Below are 16,009 nucleotides of genomic sequence, written 5' to 3' on the forward strand. Positions count from 1 at the left end.
GCGTGTTCAGTCAGGGCTTGTTGACATGTAGCAGTCGGGGGTAGGTCAAAGTCCATGATGATACAAGCGCTTCCCAGTGAGTGCCACTCGTCATTGCTTTCCGCTTGCATTGAATTGCTCAATATCACTGGCACTTTTTCAGGCAGCCGGCTTGATATTCTGCTCCAGTCTCCTTCTATGGAGATGGGATAGACAAGATGCACAAGACAACGGACCGGTGTCAGGATGCCTCCAAAAAGGGTCGAAGTATTCCTGACTAGAGGAAGGCAGTTTAGCTGATAATCTTGCCACAGGCGTTTCAGGTGCGAGTCCCGCGGCCCGGGAGGCTTCTGGGATGCATACTGTGCTCGGCCTGTCCGGACCTTGGCAAGCTTGAAGGAGCACGGGCGTCGTAAAATTGCTGATTGACTTTATCGGCAACTTCATCATTCTTTGCGTTCAATACTCGCCAAGAATGACAATGGCCATTGATGCCTGTAAGTGCTACACATTTGGACCGCTATGTATGATGTGTGAGGACTCATCGACTTGTAGGCTCTTCCAATCTGTTCATAACACCACTGATATCGCGTCGGAACGCAATCACGATCTCTCAGGATCAGAATGAATCCCTTATGTGCAAGGAATCCTCTTTGGGCTGGGGAAAGCAACAAATGATTGGGACCCGTAGCCGGGGTCATTGTCTCTCGAGCCACTCTAGCCCAATATAATGCTCGCTTGACGCCGAGGCCCGTGGATTTCCGATGATGCTCATCAACAAAATTAATGCACCGGCTTTTGTGCAAACAGATCTGCTCAACCAATTCTCGAACTGTTGACCTGGACCATTTATGTGACTCTTCTATATACATACGGGTCAGTCATGGTCCGAGGTCTGTGTTGCAATGCTTATCTCAAGATTCACTGGCAGGGCATCCATGCGTTCGACGTTCACCGTGACGTTTGCAGCGAGCGGACACAACTGCCTGCCGGGACCCCTCGGCCGAAAATACTGGCTCACCTCCGTTGCCAATGGCGGCATTTGCCTGACCTCGCGCGTATCAACAGTCGTCGGCCAACATCTCCAGAGTTTTGAGGCAGTGCTGCTGATGGCATCAATTGTTTCATCCCTCAAGGCTCAGACTCGTTCACGGACCCTCAAAAGTGCATCGCTCTTGACGATACTTATCATCACTTCGCCTCAAGACAGCTTTTGCGCAGTCAAGTACCACAAGTCGGGTGTCTATTATTCTCCACCATTCCTAAGGTAACGGCGACGCCGACCGGCGCACAGGCAGTTCCATTACTCTAAATCACCATTGTTGTCATTGGCTATTAGCGCGGCTGTTGACCACTACTCAACAAACGTGGCCTTTGTCTGCGGTCTTATTTAAGAGTGGCGCTGGGCTCGCGCAGCCCACCAATTATTCTTCCTCCCCAGAACCTCACCATAATGCAGCGCGAAGCGATACAAATTGCAAGTGCGTGAAACGCGTTCCTGCTCACCCACTGCCCACTCATGTGTTATGCTCCAGCTCTCTTTGAGAAACCCCAATCAAGCGCGCGAAGTCCGCTCTCGCCGATACCCGTGCCGAACGAGAACGCCAGCGCGGCTGCCGCCATAAGTGTTGATCCGAAGTCAGCGTTGGGGAAGGAGGTTATAACTCGCCCAGCGACTCGAACTAGGCGACGGCGAGAAATAATGGACTCCTCTGATGAGTCAAGCCCGTCATCTTCTAGTTCAGGCCCGAGCCTCAGATTTCTCGTGTCGCGGAAGGACAACAATTTCAACGAAAGCGAAGTGACGGAAATCTCAAGTCCGGGGAGCTTTGCAGGTACCCAAGAAGAGGACGAGCCACGACGTGCGTTATTAACCAGAATTGTGGCGTCTATATCCATCTTACTGACTTCGAGCCAGCAATTGGGTTCAAATGGATTCTGGGTGAAAGGCTGAGAAAGCGGAAGAACACCTTTCTTGCACTGAATCAAACGACCGGCGAACTGGTAGTCGCTAAACAATACACCTTTGATACGACAAGACGACCAGGAAGGCCGAGTCAACCGTCGATAAAGCGGGAAGTCGCGCTGATGCAACGGGTTGCTCATCCCCACCTGGCCCAAATCATCGGATGCGATGTGGATGTAGAGAGCAGTTTCTTCGTGTGCGTGTTAGTCGGGTCACTGCCTGCTCTATTCCTAACCTTTCGTCATCTAGACTGTCTGAAATTGTTGTCGGACAGACTGTGCGAGACAAACGCAATGCAGGGCCACTGTCTGAACCAGATGTTCGCCGCATCACGTCTCAGGTTCTCGACGCATTAGTTTATCTGCATAGTCAAGACATCGTTCATGGCGTTGGTACTCCTCAGACTGACACTCTCTTGATCTGACTTTATTTTTAGAACCTCAAGTCGAGCAAAGTTTACTTCGGGGCAGATGGCGTTTGCAAGATCACTGGTCTTGGGTGCTCTACCGCCTGCAAGCGGGACCATTCTCGCGCTGTACCGAAAGCGATTTGGTGGACCGCACCGGAGATCATTCGGACACAATACCAGGAATGGGGACCCCCAGCAGACGTATGGAGTGTAGGCTGTTTGCTGTTGGAGATGTTGTCAGGGAAACGACCCTGGTTCGACACAGAGGCCGTCGCCGTGATGTTCAAGGTATAATTTCCGGCCATTGTCGTTGGCAAAGGGATTCACTGATGCTCCACCCATAGCTCTATCACCAGACGGCGCGACCTGCTGTGCCGCCGGATGTTACACTGGACTCCGGGGCACTGGACCTCTTGGATAAGTGTCTTGCGCTGTAAGTCATTCTCAGCCAAATGCCACATATAAGTTCACTCACATATCATTTGCTTACTAGCCAACCACAGGACAGGATGACCGCGACGCAGCTGCGGCAAGCCCCATTCCTGCAAGTTGTTGACTGAGCGTTCCTTTGCGCATACCTTTTCTCGACTCCTAACTTATGACTACGAACTTTCGGCCAGAATAACTTATTCATTTGTACTTGGAGCTCACGAATCACGATCATGATGGCGTCTAGGTTTATTATTTGTACACTATTTATCGTTTAATTTGTTGTATATATAAGGGAATGCCAGGGAAAATGTATTTGTACCAGGTCTACCGCCGTGCCAGGACTATTTTTGACCTCAGGCTGGGAACTTAGACTTGACTGAGCTCAGAACATTCAGATGTTCATGGCAGCAGTCACTGGCATGCACTGCTTGAGTGGCCGCTCAAGCGCTCAAGATTGACAATCAGGCGGAAGAATTTAGACTGTTCAACTTGTCCATTTGAAACTTCAACTGGGAACCTGACGACACTGTGCAGAAAATAGTTACCGTCAGAGCTGGGGCCACGTGATGGCGTTTAGTAGTCTTGGCGAACGCTTCGCTTTCGTCTCAACGACGCCATGCATCCCGTTTCGGAGGCGGGATCGGCCATCGCCAACCCTTTGCGAGCTTCACGCGAGGTCTTTTTCGTGCCCTAATTTCGCTTGGGCTCCAGCTGCTCCACTGCCAATGCCCAGTTCATCGATGCCCTTCCATTCCGGCGTCCTTACGTGTAGCAGCATGTTGCCAAGTATGGGCAATAGCGCCGCATAGAGGCGCCTGCGAGGCTGGGAGTGCGAGGCTACTGTCGAGCCTCCGCCAAATCAGGCGCTCTCACGTGGAAGACTACGCAACTCTCTTTCCTCCCCCCATCACCACTACCATGTCCTCTCCCTCCAAACCCGTCAACATCGTTCGACGGACACCGGAGAGGCCGGAGGAAGTTGCGGGCTCGGTGACTACACCCTATGGCACGCCTGATATTCGGGTTTTACGAGCGCAGTATGTTGGCACACCACCGCCCCCTAATATTCCGCTTCGAAATGGGTCTCCAGCTTTGGCTGTACGCCATAGGCCGTCAGATGCATCCATGAAGCCGCCTGTAGAGGGTTTTCCAGGCTCGTACGGAGTGGGTGGAGGATTTCGGGTTGGGACTCCTAGTGCTGTTGAGGCTGCGGCTGCCAGTGCCGACCTGGAGAATTTACCAGAAGAGGAGATGGCCAGAGTTCTACGACGCCACCTCGTATCCCGACAAGAGCGGGAGAATCCGGCTGACGCAAAGCCAACGAACAGCACTACGCCTGAGTTGGACGTTCCCAATGATGACTCCCAGACCGGATCTCGCAAGTCGTCTATCAGAGCAGTGCAAAGGGAGGAGACTGAGGCGTTTCCGATACCCTACCATGCTGCGGGCGCGGATGTAACGTGCGTGGTCACCAATCTTCTTGGATACCAACTGCAGCTGAATCTTACCCAGACATGACATTTACAAGTGGCAGTCGGACCAACGGAAACTGGGAGCGCGTGGTCGTGCTGCTTCTGTCATCGTCCCACGACAAACGACACCAGACCCTGCGTTTGAGCATATCCATGAGCCAGGCGGCTTCCGCAGGAATTATGTCATTCTACGTGCTAATGAGCGTGGCGAGGAGGAACCCCAGTTGCTCAACAACTTTGTCGAGTTCTTGTACATCTTCGGCCACTTTGTGCGTTATGTCTCTTTCCTTCACAAATTAATGCTCATCCGTTCAGGCTGGTGAAGACCTTGAAGAAGACGATGAGGACGAAGACGATGAAGAAATGGGTCCTGATGCTGTACCAAACGAGACTGCTCCGCTATTAGGAGCATCTGCCTTGTCTAGGTCCCGGTCCCGGTCAAGGCGGAGACGGTCATCGCTATCCAGGGCGAGAAATGGGACGGCTACAGTTGGCCAGGCGTATCTAATGGTTTGTGCTTTTTGTGCTTTTACGCCTTTTCTCTCTTAACTTTTTTGCCAGCTGCTCAAGGCCTTTGTTGGTACTGGTGTGCTTTTCCTCGGAAAAGGGTGTGTTATTCTCTATTTTGTTCTTCGCGACCTGACCGCTTCAGCTTCTACAACGGCGGGCTGCTCTTCTCCTCAATACTTTTCGTGTTCATTGCTTTCATTTCGCTATACTCGTTCCTCCTACTGGTCTACACCAAATTCGTTGTCTCTGGCAGTTTTGGAGGTCAGTTTATGCTTTTGTTTGCATACCCTGCTCCATATTCATCTTTTCACAGACATTGGGGGCACATTATATGGCCCGTGGATGCGCTACCTCATCCTTGGCTCCATTATAGTCTCGCAAATCGGCTTCGTCGCCGCTTACATCATCTTCGTCTCGCAGAACCTACAAGCACTCGTCATGGGCATCACCCATTGTCTCAAGCTGATCCCCATCCAATACTTCATTCTCGCACAACTCGTCGTATTCCTGCCCTTGGTTCTATTCCGCGACCTCGCCAAACTCAGCTCGACAGCGCTGGTGGCTGACGCGTTCATTCTCGTCGGACTGGTGTATATCTTTGGGTCAGAAATATCGATCATTAGCCAGCGCGGGATTGCGGACGTGAAGATGTTCAACCCGAAGGACTTTTCGCTGTTCGTGGGTGTAGCGGTCTATTCGTTCGAGGGTATTGGCATGGTCATACCAATCACCGATGCGATGCGGGAGCCACACAAGTTTCCCAAGGTGCTGACAGGCGTTATGTGCATCGTCTTAGTCCTCTTTGGCGGAGCTGGTGCCCTTGCATATCTCACTTTCGGCTCAGAAGTTCAGACGGTCGTGCTTGTCAACCTTGACGCGGAGAGCAAGATGGTCCAGTCTGTCCAATTTATCTACTCGATTGCCATCATGCTCTCCGTGCCCTTGCAACTCTTTCCCGCCATCCGGATCATGGAGAACGGGCTGTTTACGAGGAGCGGCAAGGCGGACTTCCGGGTTAAATGGACAAAGAACATGTTCCGCTTCGCGACAGTGTTTTTCGCGGCAACCTTATCGTGGCTCGGCGCGGCGGACCTGGACAAGTTTGTCGCGTTCATTGGGTGCTTCGCATGGTCGGTTCATTACCCCATCACCAACCTTCCGCTGACCCGTGCACAGTGTCCCGTTATGCTATGTCTACCCCGCGATGCTGCACTACAAAGCATGTGCTGACACGCCGAGGAAGAAGGCGATCGACATTGCGATGATCGTGTTTGGGCTGGTTGCGGCTGCGTATACGACGATCCAGACGGTCAAGGTAGCGTTTCTATTGTTCTTTGGTGGTGTGATGGCTAATGAGTGCGCCAGCTTATGTTCGAGCCGGAGGCGGGCGGGCCGCCGGTGTTTGGGAATTGCGATGTGCCTGGGGCGTGAGGTAAATCTAAGGGTCGCAGAGGTCGCGGAGGAAATAGCCTTACTATACAATGGATCTAGAAAGATACTACCATCGAGCTTGACTTGCTTGGCCCACATATCCAAACTGGAAATTATTCATCTGAACTTTTATCTGATAAATTTAGAATCACATGGGGTTTCAGTGAGAAAATGGTCCCCTAAGCAGAATCTACATATGAGAAATAGTAGCCCAAAACAAGAGCCTTTTTTGCTGCTTTGATTTATACAAGAAATCAAGTACTCTATTGGATTATTAAATATAGCATATATTGTGACTACCCTTGTCACGGATAAGACCCGGCCTGTCTGCTCCGGCCCTGGTGTCCGATTTCGGGCCTGTAATAGGCAGCACATGACGACAGGGAACAGGCACCCCAGTAGGAGGAATGCATATGTGGGAAGCACATGACCGAGAATGACACATTGAGCCGTTGCCAAGCCCAACTCGACACCAGGGGACTGGGGAGGAGTGCTAGGAGGTTAGGAGTAGCATCTGGCCTGCAAGGGATGTACGATCGTCCCCTTGTCTAATTACCTCTTTGCGGGCCTGCATATATAAAGCACAATAGTGTACTCTGTACTCTATTGCTTAGATCATCTAAAGTACTGCTTCTCTCCATGCAAGGAGGTACTGCTGGCGGCTAATTGTGCCTGAAACGACCTGATTCGAACTTCGACAACCGACAACGACAAGGGAACATCTTAACGGGCCCTTTCAGTTCAACTCCACTCTGCTCACATTGCTTGCAGGCCTGATAATTGGTCTGTTCTGTTCTGGGCATGTGTTCTTCAGAGAAGCCTTGCATAGCCCAACCCAAAGCCTGACAACCCTCTTCCTGACCATGTTTTGTACACAATAGGTGTACCTCATTTGAGCCCAAATATGTGTCAAAAAATATTGACACATTATTATTACCCCAATTTGTCATACATAAGGTGATTTGTCATATATAATGACACTTTGTCACTTATTTCTAATATATCAGATACACTTTGGTGCTGTCCCTGATTTTTGATATATATATAGTCTTGTATCTTGTGGCATATTTAGTGCATTTATTTGCTCCAACTTGTAGCCACAAAATGTCAGCTAATATTGGCTTCAAGTTAAGTCCAATCCAATAACTTAATTTATGCCCCAACTTCTTACAAATCAAGTCTACTTTCCAGGAGTTTTATTTGTTATCTTTCCAAGTTGTTGAAACATACTTCTTTTTTGTCCACTATTTATTATAAATAAATCCTACTTTGGGGTTTATTTTTGGGCAGAAACCCTAGTGTGAATACTTGTCCCCTACTTGAAAAATCAATAAAATTGGCAAAGTATGATTCCCAGCTTATTTCCAGTCTAGAATTGTTATAATTTAAAAACATCACAGTATTTTAAAAGATACTAGAGGTACAAAAGTTGGTCAGTATGTTAAACCTTCCTACCCTACCTATGTACTCAAGCACATCACCAATCCATAGTAAACCAGTTATATTATCTCTGAGAATCTCACATTCTCTATGATATCCAGTGTAAGTCCCTGTGTCTTGCATAGCTGCATAGTCTCATTGGAAATGGTAAATGTCCCATTAACAGGCATTGAGGTCCCCAGTGTCAATTTCTGAAGTTTTGAAGTTCTGTGATTGTAGCAAGAAAGAAGTTGGGAAATAACATCATCTATAATCTGCTTTTGGAAGATAGGTCCATGTATGGTGAGAAAGTGCAATTTTGTGAAAAGATGGAGATGAGAGAGTTGACAGGAAAAATCTACACAATGGGTTGACTGGCTGAAGCTGATTTTAAGACTGACTAACTCCTGCAGAGCTTGAGATTCTAAGAACTCCACCAATAATGTTTGTATATCATATCCACCATTATCAGAAATTTCCCCAATTGTGAGATGTTTGAGTTGACAAGCAGATCTGGAGACAAATGTATTGATATACTGAACACAACTATAACCGGAATGAGTAGTAAATGACAAACTCTCCAGAAATGGTGCTTGAAGTGAGCCCAGAATATACTTTCCAAACTGTGCATCCCAAACACAATACAAGGTTAATTTTTTGATTTTTGTTTGTACTTGAAATGAGACACCCAAGTCTTCAGAGTGATATTCTCCTGACTCATGGCTAGATAGATAAAGATGTGTAGAAGGATGAAGTTGAGAAAATAGTTGTGGGATATCTTGAAGGCAAGGAATATGGATATATAATGTTTGAAGTTGTGGGAGTAAACCATATAGTTCTTGTGGAATAGCTTTCTTCTTTAGTGATAACACCAACTCTTTCAAAGCAGGTAATGTTGCTGCAAAGTTTATTCCACCAGTATCAATACTGCTAGGATCCCAGTGGGAAGAATTTGCTATAATTTCAAGTTTCTGAAGAGCACCAAATTTCTGCATTTGACTTGTATTGCCACCATGAAATATCTTGAATTGTTCTGATTTTTCTGGAGCATAAAGTGATAAATTTTTCCATCGCGAAGATGTGGGAAGTATCATAGTGAAGAGCTCTTTGTTTTCACTACCATATAGTGAGCAAGAGAGTAGAGCTTGGCTAGAATTCTGAATCTGTAGTGCAATACGTGATTGACAATATTCAGATCCAAGCCAATATGCACGAGAATCAGTTGTTTGTAAATTGGTCCAAAATAAAGGGCATGAGAAGATAATATCACGCCACTGTTTACAAACAGTGGCTAGTTCCATTACTGTTTTGTATTTTGGCAAGTTATAACCAGTGCACAAAAGAAAGATTTCAATAAGCACATCATCTGGTATTTGGCGCCGATTTGAGACAATACCTTGATGCACTGAAATAAAATTATCTAGTTCAGCTTTCTGTATCTCAAGTTGAGCCAGCCTAGAATGCAATTGTATGACTTCACTCTCAAGAGCTTGTCTGCTGTTCTCTGCTTCCTGTATGGCTTGATCAATGACTGCAACTTGAGCTTTGGAAATGTCATCAGGATTGACAGTAGAGCGCCAGAGTTCAAGTTCTGCATATGGTGCAAGAGGAACTTGATATACATTGGGTTTGTTACAACTTGGGCAAGCTTGGGTAGAAGCTCTGACAATGTAAGTTTACACATGAGTCTCTGGTGCTTAGACTTAGCGGACTCACTCGGGTGGTTGAGACATGGTAGAGTAGTGAGAGTGTGGCCGCCACGTTGCAGCCTCATGGCATTTGTGACTGCTCGGCAGTCACACTCTGAATCACTACTTCAAGTTATTTCATTCAACTGAGAGGAAATAAGTGCTTGAATAGAGGTTATTAGCAGCCCTGATTCTAGCAAAATATAGAGGACTGATGCATGAAAACTAAGAATGATTTAAGCTCCACTTGTAAATTTTGGGAGAAAAGTGCCCGGTTGCGTGGCAGGGAGAAGTGGTAATGTTCTAAAAGATGTAAGAAAAACAACTCCACCTTTCAGTTGATTGACCACAAGTTACAAGGTAAACCAAAATTTATAAACCCGTTTTTTTTCGCTGCTGATAACCTCTAATGGCCAAATGTATATCTATCTGATCGAAGCAAATTAAAGAAATTTACACTCTATGACCCAATTTACTCCGACCAGAGCATCTTATCGTTTACGATGGCATTGATCGGACTCACGAGACCGTGTGATGTGACTATGCAGAGTTGTGACTCTTTTTGATCTAGATTTTCACCTTTCCCCTCAAGACCTCCGCCGCAAGAATGGCCTCCCGTCCAACTGTCAGCGTTCATGGCGCCTCTGGCGGTGAGTCTATCGTTTGCTTTTTGACTGCTCTGATCTCTGCGTTAGAGGCGTCCACCTCGCTTCCTCTTCCCGCTGTTTTGACCGCCCCCATTCGTCTGGATGTTGTGTCGCAGGTTCACAGTATGTTTGAGACTCTTGTCGATGTGCAGGAGGTTCATTAGCTATCCAGAGAGCATCGCGAAGAACCGCCGTCAGGCCTACGCCGTATCGGAGAAGGCTGGTCACCAAACCTCAGCTGAATCTTGGGGTACTGGTCGTGCCGTTGCGCGTATTCCTCGTGTTGGAGGCTCAGGCACCCACCGTGCTGGTCAGGTGCGTTATATTACCTCTTGTTACAATCGGGCTTTGACATGGTATTTTAGGCCGCGTTTGGCAACATGTGCCGTGGTGGTCGTATGTTTGCGCCAACGAAGACCTGGCGCAAATGGCACGTCAAGGTCAACCAAAACCAACGCCGCTTTGCCGTTGTCTCCGCCCTTGCCGCTTCTGCCCTCCCCTCCCTAGTTCTTGCTCGTGGCCACCGTATCGAGCAGATCGCTGAAGTCCCCCTTGTTGTTCCTTCGGCTGTCGAATCTTTCCAAAAGACCAAGGAAGCTGTTGCTCTCTTGAAAAGCCTCAATGCCTATGCCGATGTGGTCAAAGTGTCGAATTCGCGCAAACTCCGAGCTGGAAAGGGCAAAATGCGCAATCGGCGCCACCGTCAGCGTCGTGGCCCGCTTGTTGTGTACGACGAAGACAAGGGCATTTCCAAAGCCTTCCGCAACTTGCCTGGTGTTGAGATCGTCAACGTCCGCCGGTTGAACCTTCTCCAGTTGGCTCCTGGTGGCCATCTTGGTCGTTTTGTCATCTGGACTGAGGGTGCATTTGGCTTGCTTGACCAAGTCTTCGGCACTTTCGACAAGGTCTCCACCTTCAAGAAGGACTACCTGTATGGTCGTTTCCTCTGATATATGCAACATATCTTGACCGTTTTGCCAGTCTGCCAACGTCGAAGATCACCAACCCTGATGTCACCCGACTCATCAACTCAGACGAAATCCAGTCTGTTGTCCGTCCTGCTGGTCAAAAGGTTCAGAAGCGCCCATGGACACAAAAGAAGAACCCGCTCGTCAACAAGGCGGTCCTCTTCCGACTCAACCCCTACGCCAAGTCCATCCGCCGGCACGAATTGCGTATGTCTTTTTGCATTACCTTGTGCAGTCGTTGACCACGATTTATCTACAGTCAAGCAAGAGCGTCTCAAGAAGAAGAACGCCAAGAAGCCCAAGCAGCCTTCCGCTGCTGGCGAAGCTTTCTCGGGCACTTTGTTCGCGCCTTGAGCGTGTGGGTAGTTCATATATGTTGTCCGTGTACTGCGTACGTTTATGATGCCAATGCTATGTGCTCATGCTCTCTACGCTGACGATTTGGTCACCTGGACTTTGCTTCCGCCTGAGACATGGATCACGAACTAGAAAATTGCTCACTCCCCTGATTGTCTTACCTTCTTCCTCCCACTACCATGTCGTCGATTCCTCGCATAAACTGGAAGGCCATCCCGCAGACATCCTGGCACAAAATCTACGTCGGCGTGGTGCTCTTATTCACGTTCTACCTCCTCGCCAACACCGCTCGCAGCTATAACGGCTCCAAAAAATTTCACGACGTCCTCGCGACACCTGCTTGGGATCGGCCTGCGCTTCTCCAAAGGCCTGGGACGAGTCGACTGGTTCGGACCCTAGAAGGCAATGAACGGCGATACCAAGAAACGATCCTCAAACGCGCGCTGGTCATCGAGAAAGAGGGCGGGAAGTATATTGTTCCGTGTGTTTTTCTACGTCGCCCTCCTCGCTCGCCTGCTGACTGGGTTATAACTAGATTTCCACCGCCTCGCTCCAAGTTCTACGTTCTTTGGGACTTTTTCATTCCCGCCTTTACTTGTCCGTTCCCCACATATCGCGTCGGTAAGCAACGCAACTTGTTTACGCGACTCGCCTAGTCTTAATTCACTTACAAGGCACCCTCGTTGAAGGCGGGTTGTGGGTCTGTGGATTGGAGCGTGTTCTGAACAGTCGACCCAAACCAATCGTCTATTCCCTCAACTACGCAACTCCCGCTTACTCCAGCTTCGAGCAAGACATGTTGCGTCGTTCCCCGGGATGTGAAATATACGGTAAAGGAGCGGTTTTCTATGTCTTGTCTTGTTCACCATCTTCCAGGCTTTGACGCCAACGCGACGGCAATTGGCGCTCTCCGCTGGCCCTGGGGCGACGCCAACAACATGCAGTCTGACGCGCGTGTCCATTTCAACAAATTCGGGATTGCCGACAACAATGCAACTCAGTACCGCTCGCTGGACAGCGTCATGAAGCATTTCGGACACGACTTTGTCGACATTCTCAGAATCGACCTCGAGGGTGGCGAGTTTCCCGTGCTCACGTCTATGATTGCGGACAACGGCGACAAACCGCTTCCGTTTGGTCAACTGCTGCTCGAGTTTCATGTTGGGTGGTCGGAAGGTGCGTCTTGCTGCTGTCCGAAACATGACTCTAATTGGGTAGACATGAGCACTGTCGACAAATTTTCGAAATGGTGGGAGCGTCTCGAGCGTGCAGGGTTGCGGCCATTCTACTTTGAGATCAGCATGATGGACGTGAACAACATGCGCAAAGAGCCTGCCGTTGTCTACGTGCGTCATTTTCCCTTGTCTTGCTTATTGTTAACACGTTGTGATAGTTCTCGTTTATCAACATTCGCGGACGACATGCGTTGTTGGACGATAGCTTGCCCGAGTACCCGTAGAGGTCATTCTCTTTACTTTCTTTTGGACATTGGTATTCAGAAAAGCTCGGAACGGTACATAGTTGGTACCAGATGTATTGGCGTCGAAAACTTGGTAATTATGTGTATTCGTCAGACTAAATTTTGAGTTGTCGTACAAAGAAGCTACGAAAAGTGCTTAAGAACACCCTCTTGAATAAACTGATCCAATGTGCCGAACTTGACGCCGAGAGCGACGAGTTTGGGATTCGGGACTGCATCAGGATACATGTCGTACTTGGCTTGATAGAGGAACTGAAGCGCGGGGGTAAGATGCAGGACCACGAGCAGGAGAATGCACACACCATCTCGTCGAGCTCTGCCATGCCGGTTGTCTCGACGCTGAAGAAATTGACAGGCTTGTTGAGCGCTACGAGTTGCCGTGTGAGTTGGCTGCTGGGATGGGAGAAGAAGTGGGGCAACATACCCTTGGAGATCGCCGCGGCGAGGTCGGGGTAGGTGAACTGCAGGGTGATGACGGGGAAGGACCCGCCGAGAACGCCAACTTCTTTGCCTTTGTCGGTGTTGTAGTTTTTTGCGAGTGCAAGGACAGCCGGGCCGAGGTCGTTCTTGACCCAGGTCGCCTGCTGTGTGTCTGTGGGCCCGTATTTGGGGATGGGGATGGTGTAGCCGTTGCCAGACTCGGCGGGGACCATGCTGCCGAATGCCCACAAGTTCTCGCTGAACCACCCGGTGTAGACGATTGAGTAGGGCACGCCGGATGCAGCGAGGTAGTCGCCGATAATGGCTTTGTCTGAGAAAGCGTGAGTATTCTGCTGGAGAGCATCGGGAGGTTACGCACTGTCGCAGTGGTAGACGTGTTTGTAGAGGCCTTTGGTTGCCTCGGAGATGTTGGGCAGCGAACTGGTCGCCGTCAGATGGCGTTTTGTGTAGCATTAAATGACGCACCTCCACAAGAGGTACTTGACGCCCTCTTCCTTCGCAGCATCGACGAGGTTTTTGCCCTGTGTGATCTCTCCAGCGCCCTTGGGGTCGGCGGGGAAGATAGCGGGGTCCCAGAAGTTGGTTACCTGTTCCAAGCTATGTCGCGAATTAGCCCAAAAACAAAAGCACGCACGCCAAAGACAATCTCGCTTCCACGGACGGCCTTCTTGAGCGACTCTTTGTCAAACAGGTCGGCAGAGACGACTTCGACGCCTCTGGCGATCAGGGCCTTGCTCGCGTCAGAGTCGACATTGCGAGAGACAGCGCGGAGAGTAAAGGTTCCGTCAGCGAGGGCGGATTCGACGACAGCAGCACCTAGAGCATAGTAGTTAGCGAGAAAAACGCGCTCAAAAGCTGAGGACACGCACCCTGCCTCCCGGTCGCGCCGAAGATAGTGAAAATGCGTTTAGACATTGCAGCAATCGGTTGGAGTGTTCAAATGAACTGAGCATTGTCGCGCTTCTCGAGGCCATTTATACCGTCCCCAGCCTGGGACTTGCAGCAGCGACTCAATGGTAGCTGAGTCGTCTTCTGCGACGTCGTGGATTCTAACCAGGATTGCTCAGCGAAAGCGGTGGTGCGCTGCGGTGATGCGCTTTTGGCAGGACCTGTGACCCTGAGAAACTCACTGGCATCATCCCATTCAGTACTTACCTTATCCTGCTGGGGCGTTAAGTACTTTCGATGGGCACTCAACATTGAGTGCATACCATGCAGCTGCTGGGCCAGCGCTGCAAGTCGTAGTTAGTCGCGTCATGTCACATGTAGTCACATCATCTGAGCTTTTGCCTTCGACCACCCTACACAACAATACGGCGACAATCAGCTAATTCGACAAGGGCGGCCTTGAATACTACCAGCCACTCAACTCCCTCGCGCTAGAAGCACCAGCGGCTGTTCTACTGCCGGACTCCTCATCTACCCTCCCTGTCCAGTCACTCCAGTGTCGACATTAACTCCCTCGCCCCACAAACTAGCCCATCGAGCCCCAACAACCGCATACCAGTACGAAACTTGTTTTTTTTCTCAGTTATCGGCGAGTACTGATTGTCAGTGCCATGTATGATAGTAAGTAGCTGTTGCTACTAGTCACTGCTGACTAGTAACTACCGCCCGAATTGCATTGGACTTGGTACTAGGACAGGCCGCGGCAAGAGGATTCAAAGGGGTGATACTATTCAGCGAACACTTCTCCAAGTCCCCGATTCAGTTTTCAAGTTACTTGAAAAAAAAACAGTGTCCGTTACTACGCTTTCTGGCAGTTTCTGCCAGTGCATTCAAGGAAGTAAGGTCCTGCCGTGTTGCTTCTTCGAACAATCCACCCCGAGCTAGGAACCCTGCTGGCGATCGCTTCAATGCACCGAAGTATAAGAACTCCAGCTTCTCGCTGCCTCAATGCTCTCCTGTCTTCTCGTCAATTTACGCTATGAAGCTCTCCATTGCCGCAATCCTCCTCCTCCCCGTGGTGTACACAACGTCGACAGCCATCCCAATGCCAGTCACCCAAGGAAATCTGTGTGTTCCTACTTCTCCCTCTCATCATACGGCCTGGCCAAACGAGACAGACTTATGTGTGTCGATATCAACTTCCACGGGGCCTGCACCACTGCGCACGGTGCGAGCGGGAAGTGCGTTGGCGTTCCTGACGGCTTCAACGACAACGTCTCGTCCGTTCGCCCCGATTCCGGGCAGGACTGCTTTCTATTTGAGTGCGCGTTTTCGCCGATGCATCGTTGCGGCTAGTCCTGATGATGGCGACAGGAACATCGACTGCACGGGCGGAAAGCTCGGCCCGATCCGCAACCCCGGTGTGTCGGACCTCCGCGGCGTCTCCTTCAACGACGAGATGTCTGCGTTCAAGTGGGTTGTGCTTTTCGGTCGAGACGGGGCAATGCTGACGCTGGCTTTGTAGATGCTTCTACGGATAGTTTAGAAAAAGAAGGCAGCAGTAGTAATATAAAACACATCACAACTTGATTTATTATGATGCACCAGCAAACTCATAGTACTTCAATGGTTATTGTGGAATATCTGGGATGATGATATCGACTTCAACCAGAATGCCTGATTTCCAAAGTGACTGTTGTCGTGTGGTCATCACTGGCAAAACATTGTCAAAGCGGTTGTTGAGGTATAGCTTTGCGTGGGCTCCCCAGATTGGTGCTGGCCAGAATTACAGTCACGGCGAGAATGTAGTCCCCCCCATTTTAGGCAGTCACATCAATTAATATAGTATTTTACCATCAAATTGAGCGATAAAAATGCACTTTCTTCAAGATACAGCAGAATACAGCCAAGATGAGTAGGTA

At 49.5% G+C, this 16,009-nt stretch overlaps 5 protein-coding genes across 5 annotated transcripts; 4 read left to right on the forward strand and 1 right to left on the reverse strand.

The window, feature by feature from the left end:
- Window positions 1–1,432: 1,432 nt before the first annotated feature.
- On the forward strand, window positions 1,433–2,914 carry MIND_00276400 (Kinase-like protein; the record flags this gene model as incomplete). Its single annotated transcript, XM_037359636.1, has 7 exons — window positions 1,433–1,460; window positions 1,515–1,841; window positions 1,898–2,141; window positions 2,195–2,333; window positions 2,382–2,642; window positions 2,699–2,787; window positions 2,848–2,914. 7 exons carry the CDS (start codon window positions 1,433–1,435, stop codon window positions 2,912–2,914), a joined length of 1,155 nt encoding a protein of 384 aa, XP_037224731.1.
- Window positions 2,915–3,704: 790 nt separating this feature from the next.
- Window positions 3,705–6,199, forward strand: MIND_00276500 (Aa-trans domain-containing protein; the record flags this gene model as incomplete). Its single annotated transcript, XM_037359637.1, has 8 exons — window positions 3,705–4,246; window positions 4,299–4,527; window positions 4,574–4,768; window positions 4,820–4,866; window positions 4,911–5,029; window positions 5,082–5,898; window positions 5,945–6,083; window positions 6,134–6,199. The coding sequence occupies 8 exons, from the start codon at window positions 3,705–3,707 to the stop codon at window positions 6,197–6,199; spliced, it is 2,154 nt and encodes a 717-aa protein (XP_037224732.1).
- Window positions 6,200–9,913: 3,714 nt separating this feature from the next.
- On the forward strand, window positions 9,914–11,275 carry MIND_00276600 (60S ribosomal protein L4-B; the record flags this gene model as incomplete). Its single annotated transcript, XM_037359638.1, has 6 exons — window positions 9,914–9,956; window positions 10,002–10,076; window positions 10,126–10,268; window positions 10,319–10,884; window positions 10,935–11,128; window positions 11,181–11,275. The coding sequence occupies 6 exons, from the start codon at window positions 9,914–9,916 to the stop codon at window positions 11,273–11,275; spliced, it is 1,116 nt and encodes a 371-aa protein (XP_037224733.1).
- A 182-nt stretch (window positions 11,276–11,457) lies between these two features.
- MIND_00276700 (Methyltranfer-dom domain-containing protein) lies at window positions 11,458–12,737 on the forward strand (the record flags this gene model as incomplete). The annotated part of the gene is made up of 6 exons (XM_037359639.1): window positions 11,458–11,759; window positions 11,814–11,899; window positions 11,953–12,108; window positions 12,155–12,454; window positions 12,497–12,624; window positions 12,672–12,737. 6 exons carry the CDS (start codon window positions 11,458–11,460, stop codon window positions 12,735–12,737), a joined length of 1,038 nt encoding a protein of 345 aa, XP_037224734.1.
- A 144-nt stretch (window positions 12,738–12,881) lies between these two features.
- On the reverse strand, window positions 12,882–14,114 carry MIND_00276800 (NmrA domain-containing protein; the record flags this gene model as incomplete). The annotated part of the gene is made up of 6 exons (XM_037359640.1): window positions 12,882–13,010; window positions 13,061–13,509; window positions 13,558–13,619; window positions 13,665–13,786; window positions 13,834–14,015; window positions 14,069–14,114. The coding sequence occupies 6 exons, from the start codon at window positions 14,112–14,114 to the stop codon at window positions 12,882–12,884; spliced, it is 990 nt and encodes a 329-aa protein (XP_037224735.1).
- Window positions 14,115–16,009: the final 1,895 nt, after the last annotated feature.

This window comes from Mycena indigotica, assembly GCF_014461135.1.
Source record: "Mycena indigotica strain 171206Taipei chromosome Unknown Mind.scaff0002, whole genome shotgun sequence".
Classification (NCBI taxonomy): Eukaryota; Fungi; Basidiomycota; class Agaricomycetes; order Agaricales; family Mycenaceae; genus Mycena; species Mycena indigotica.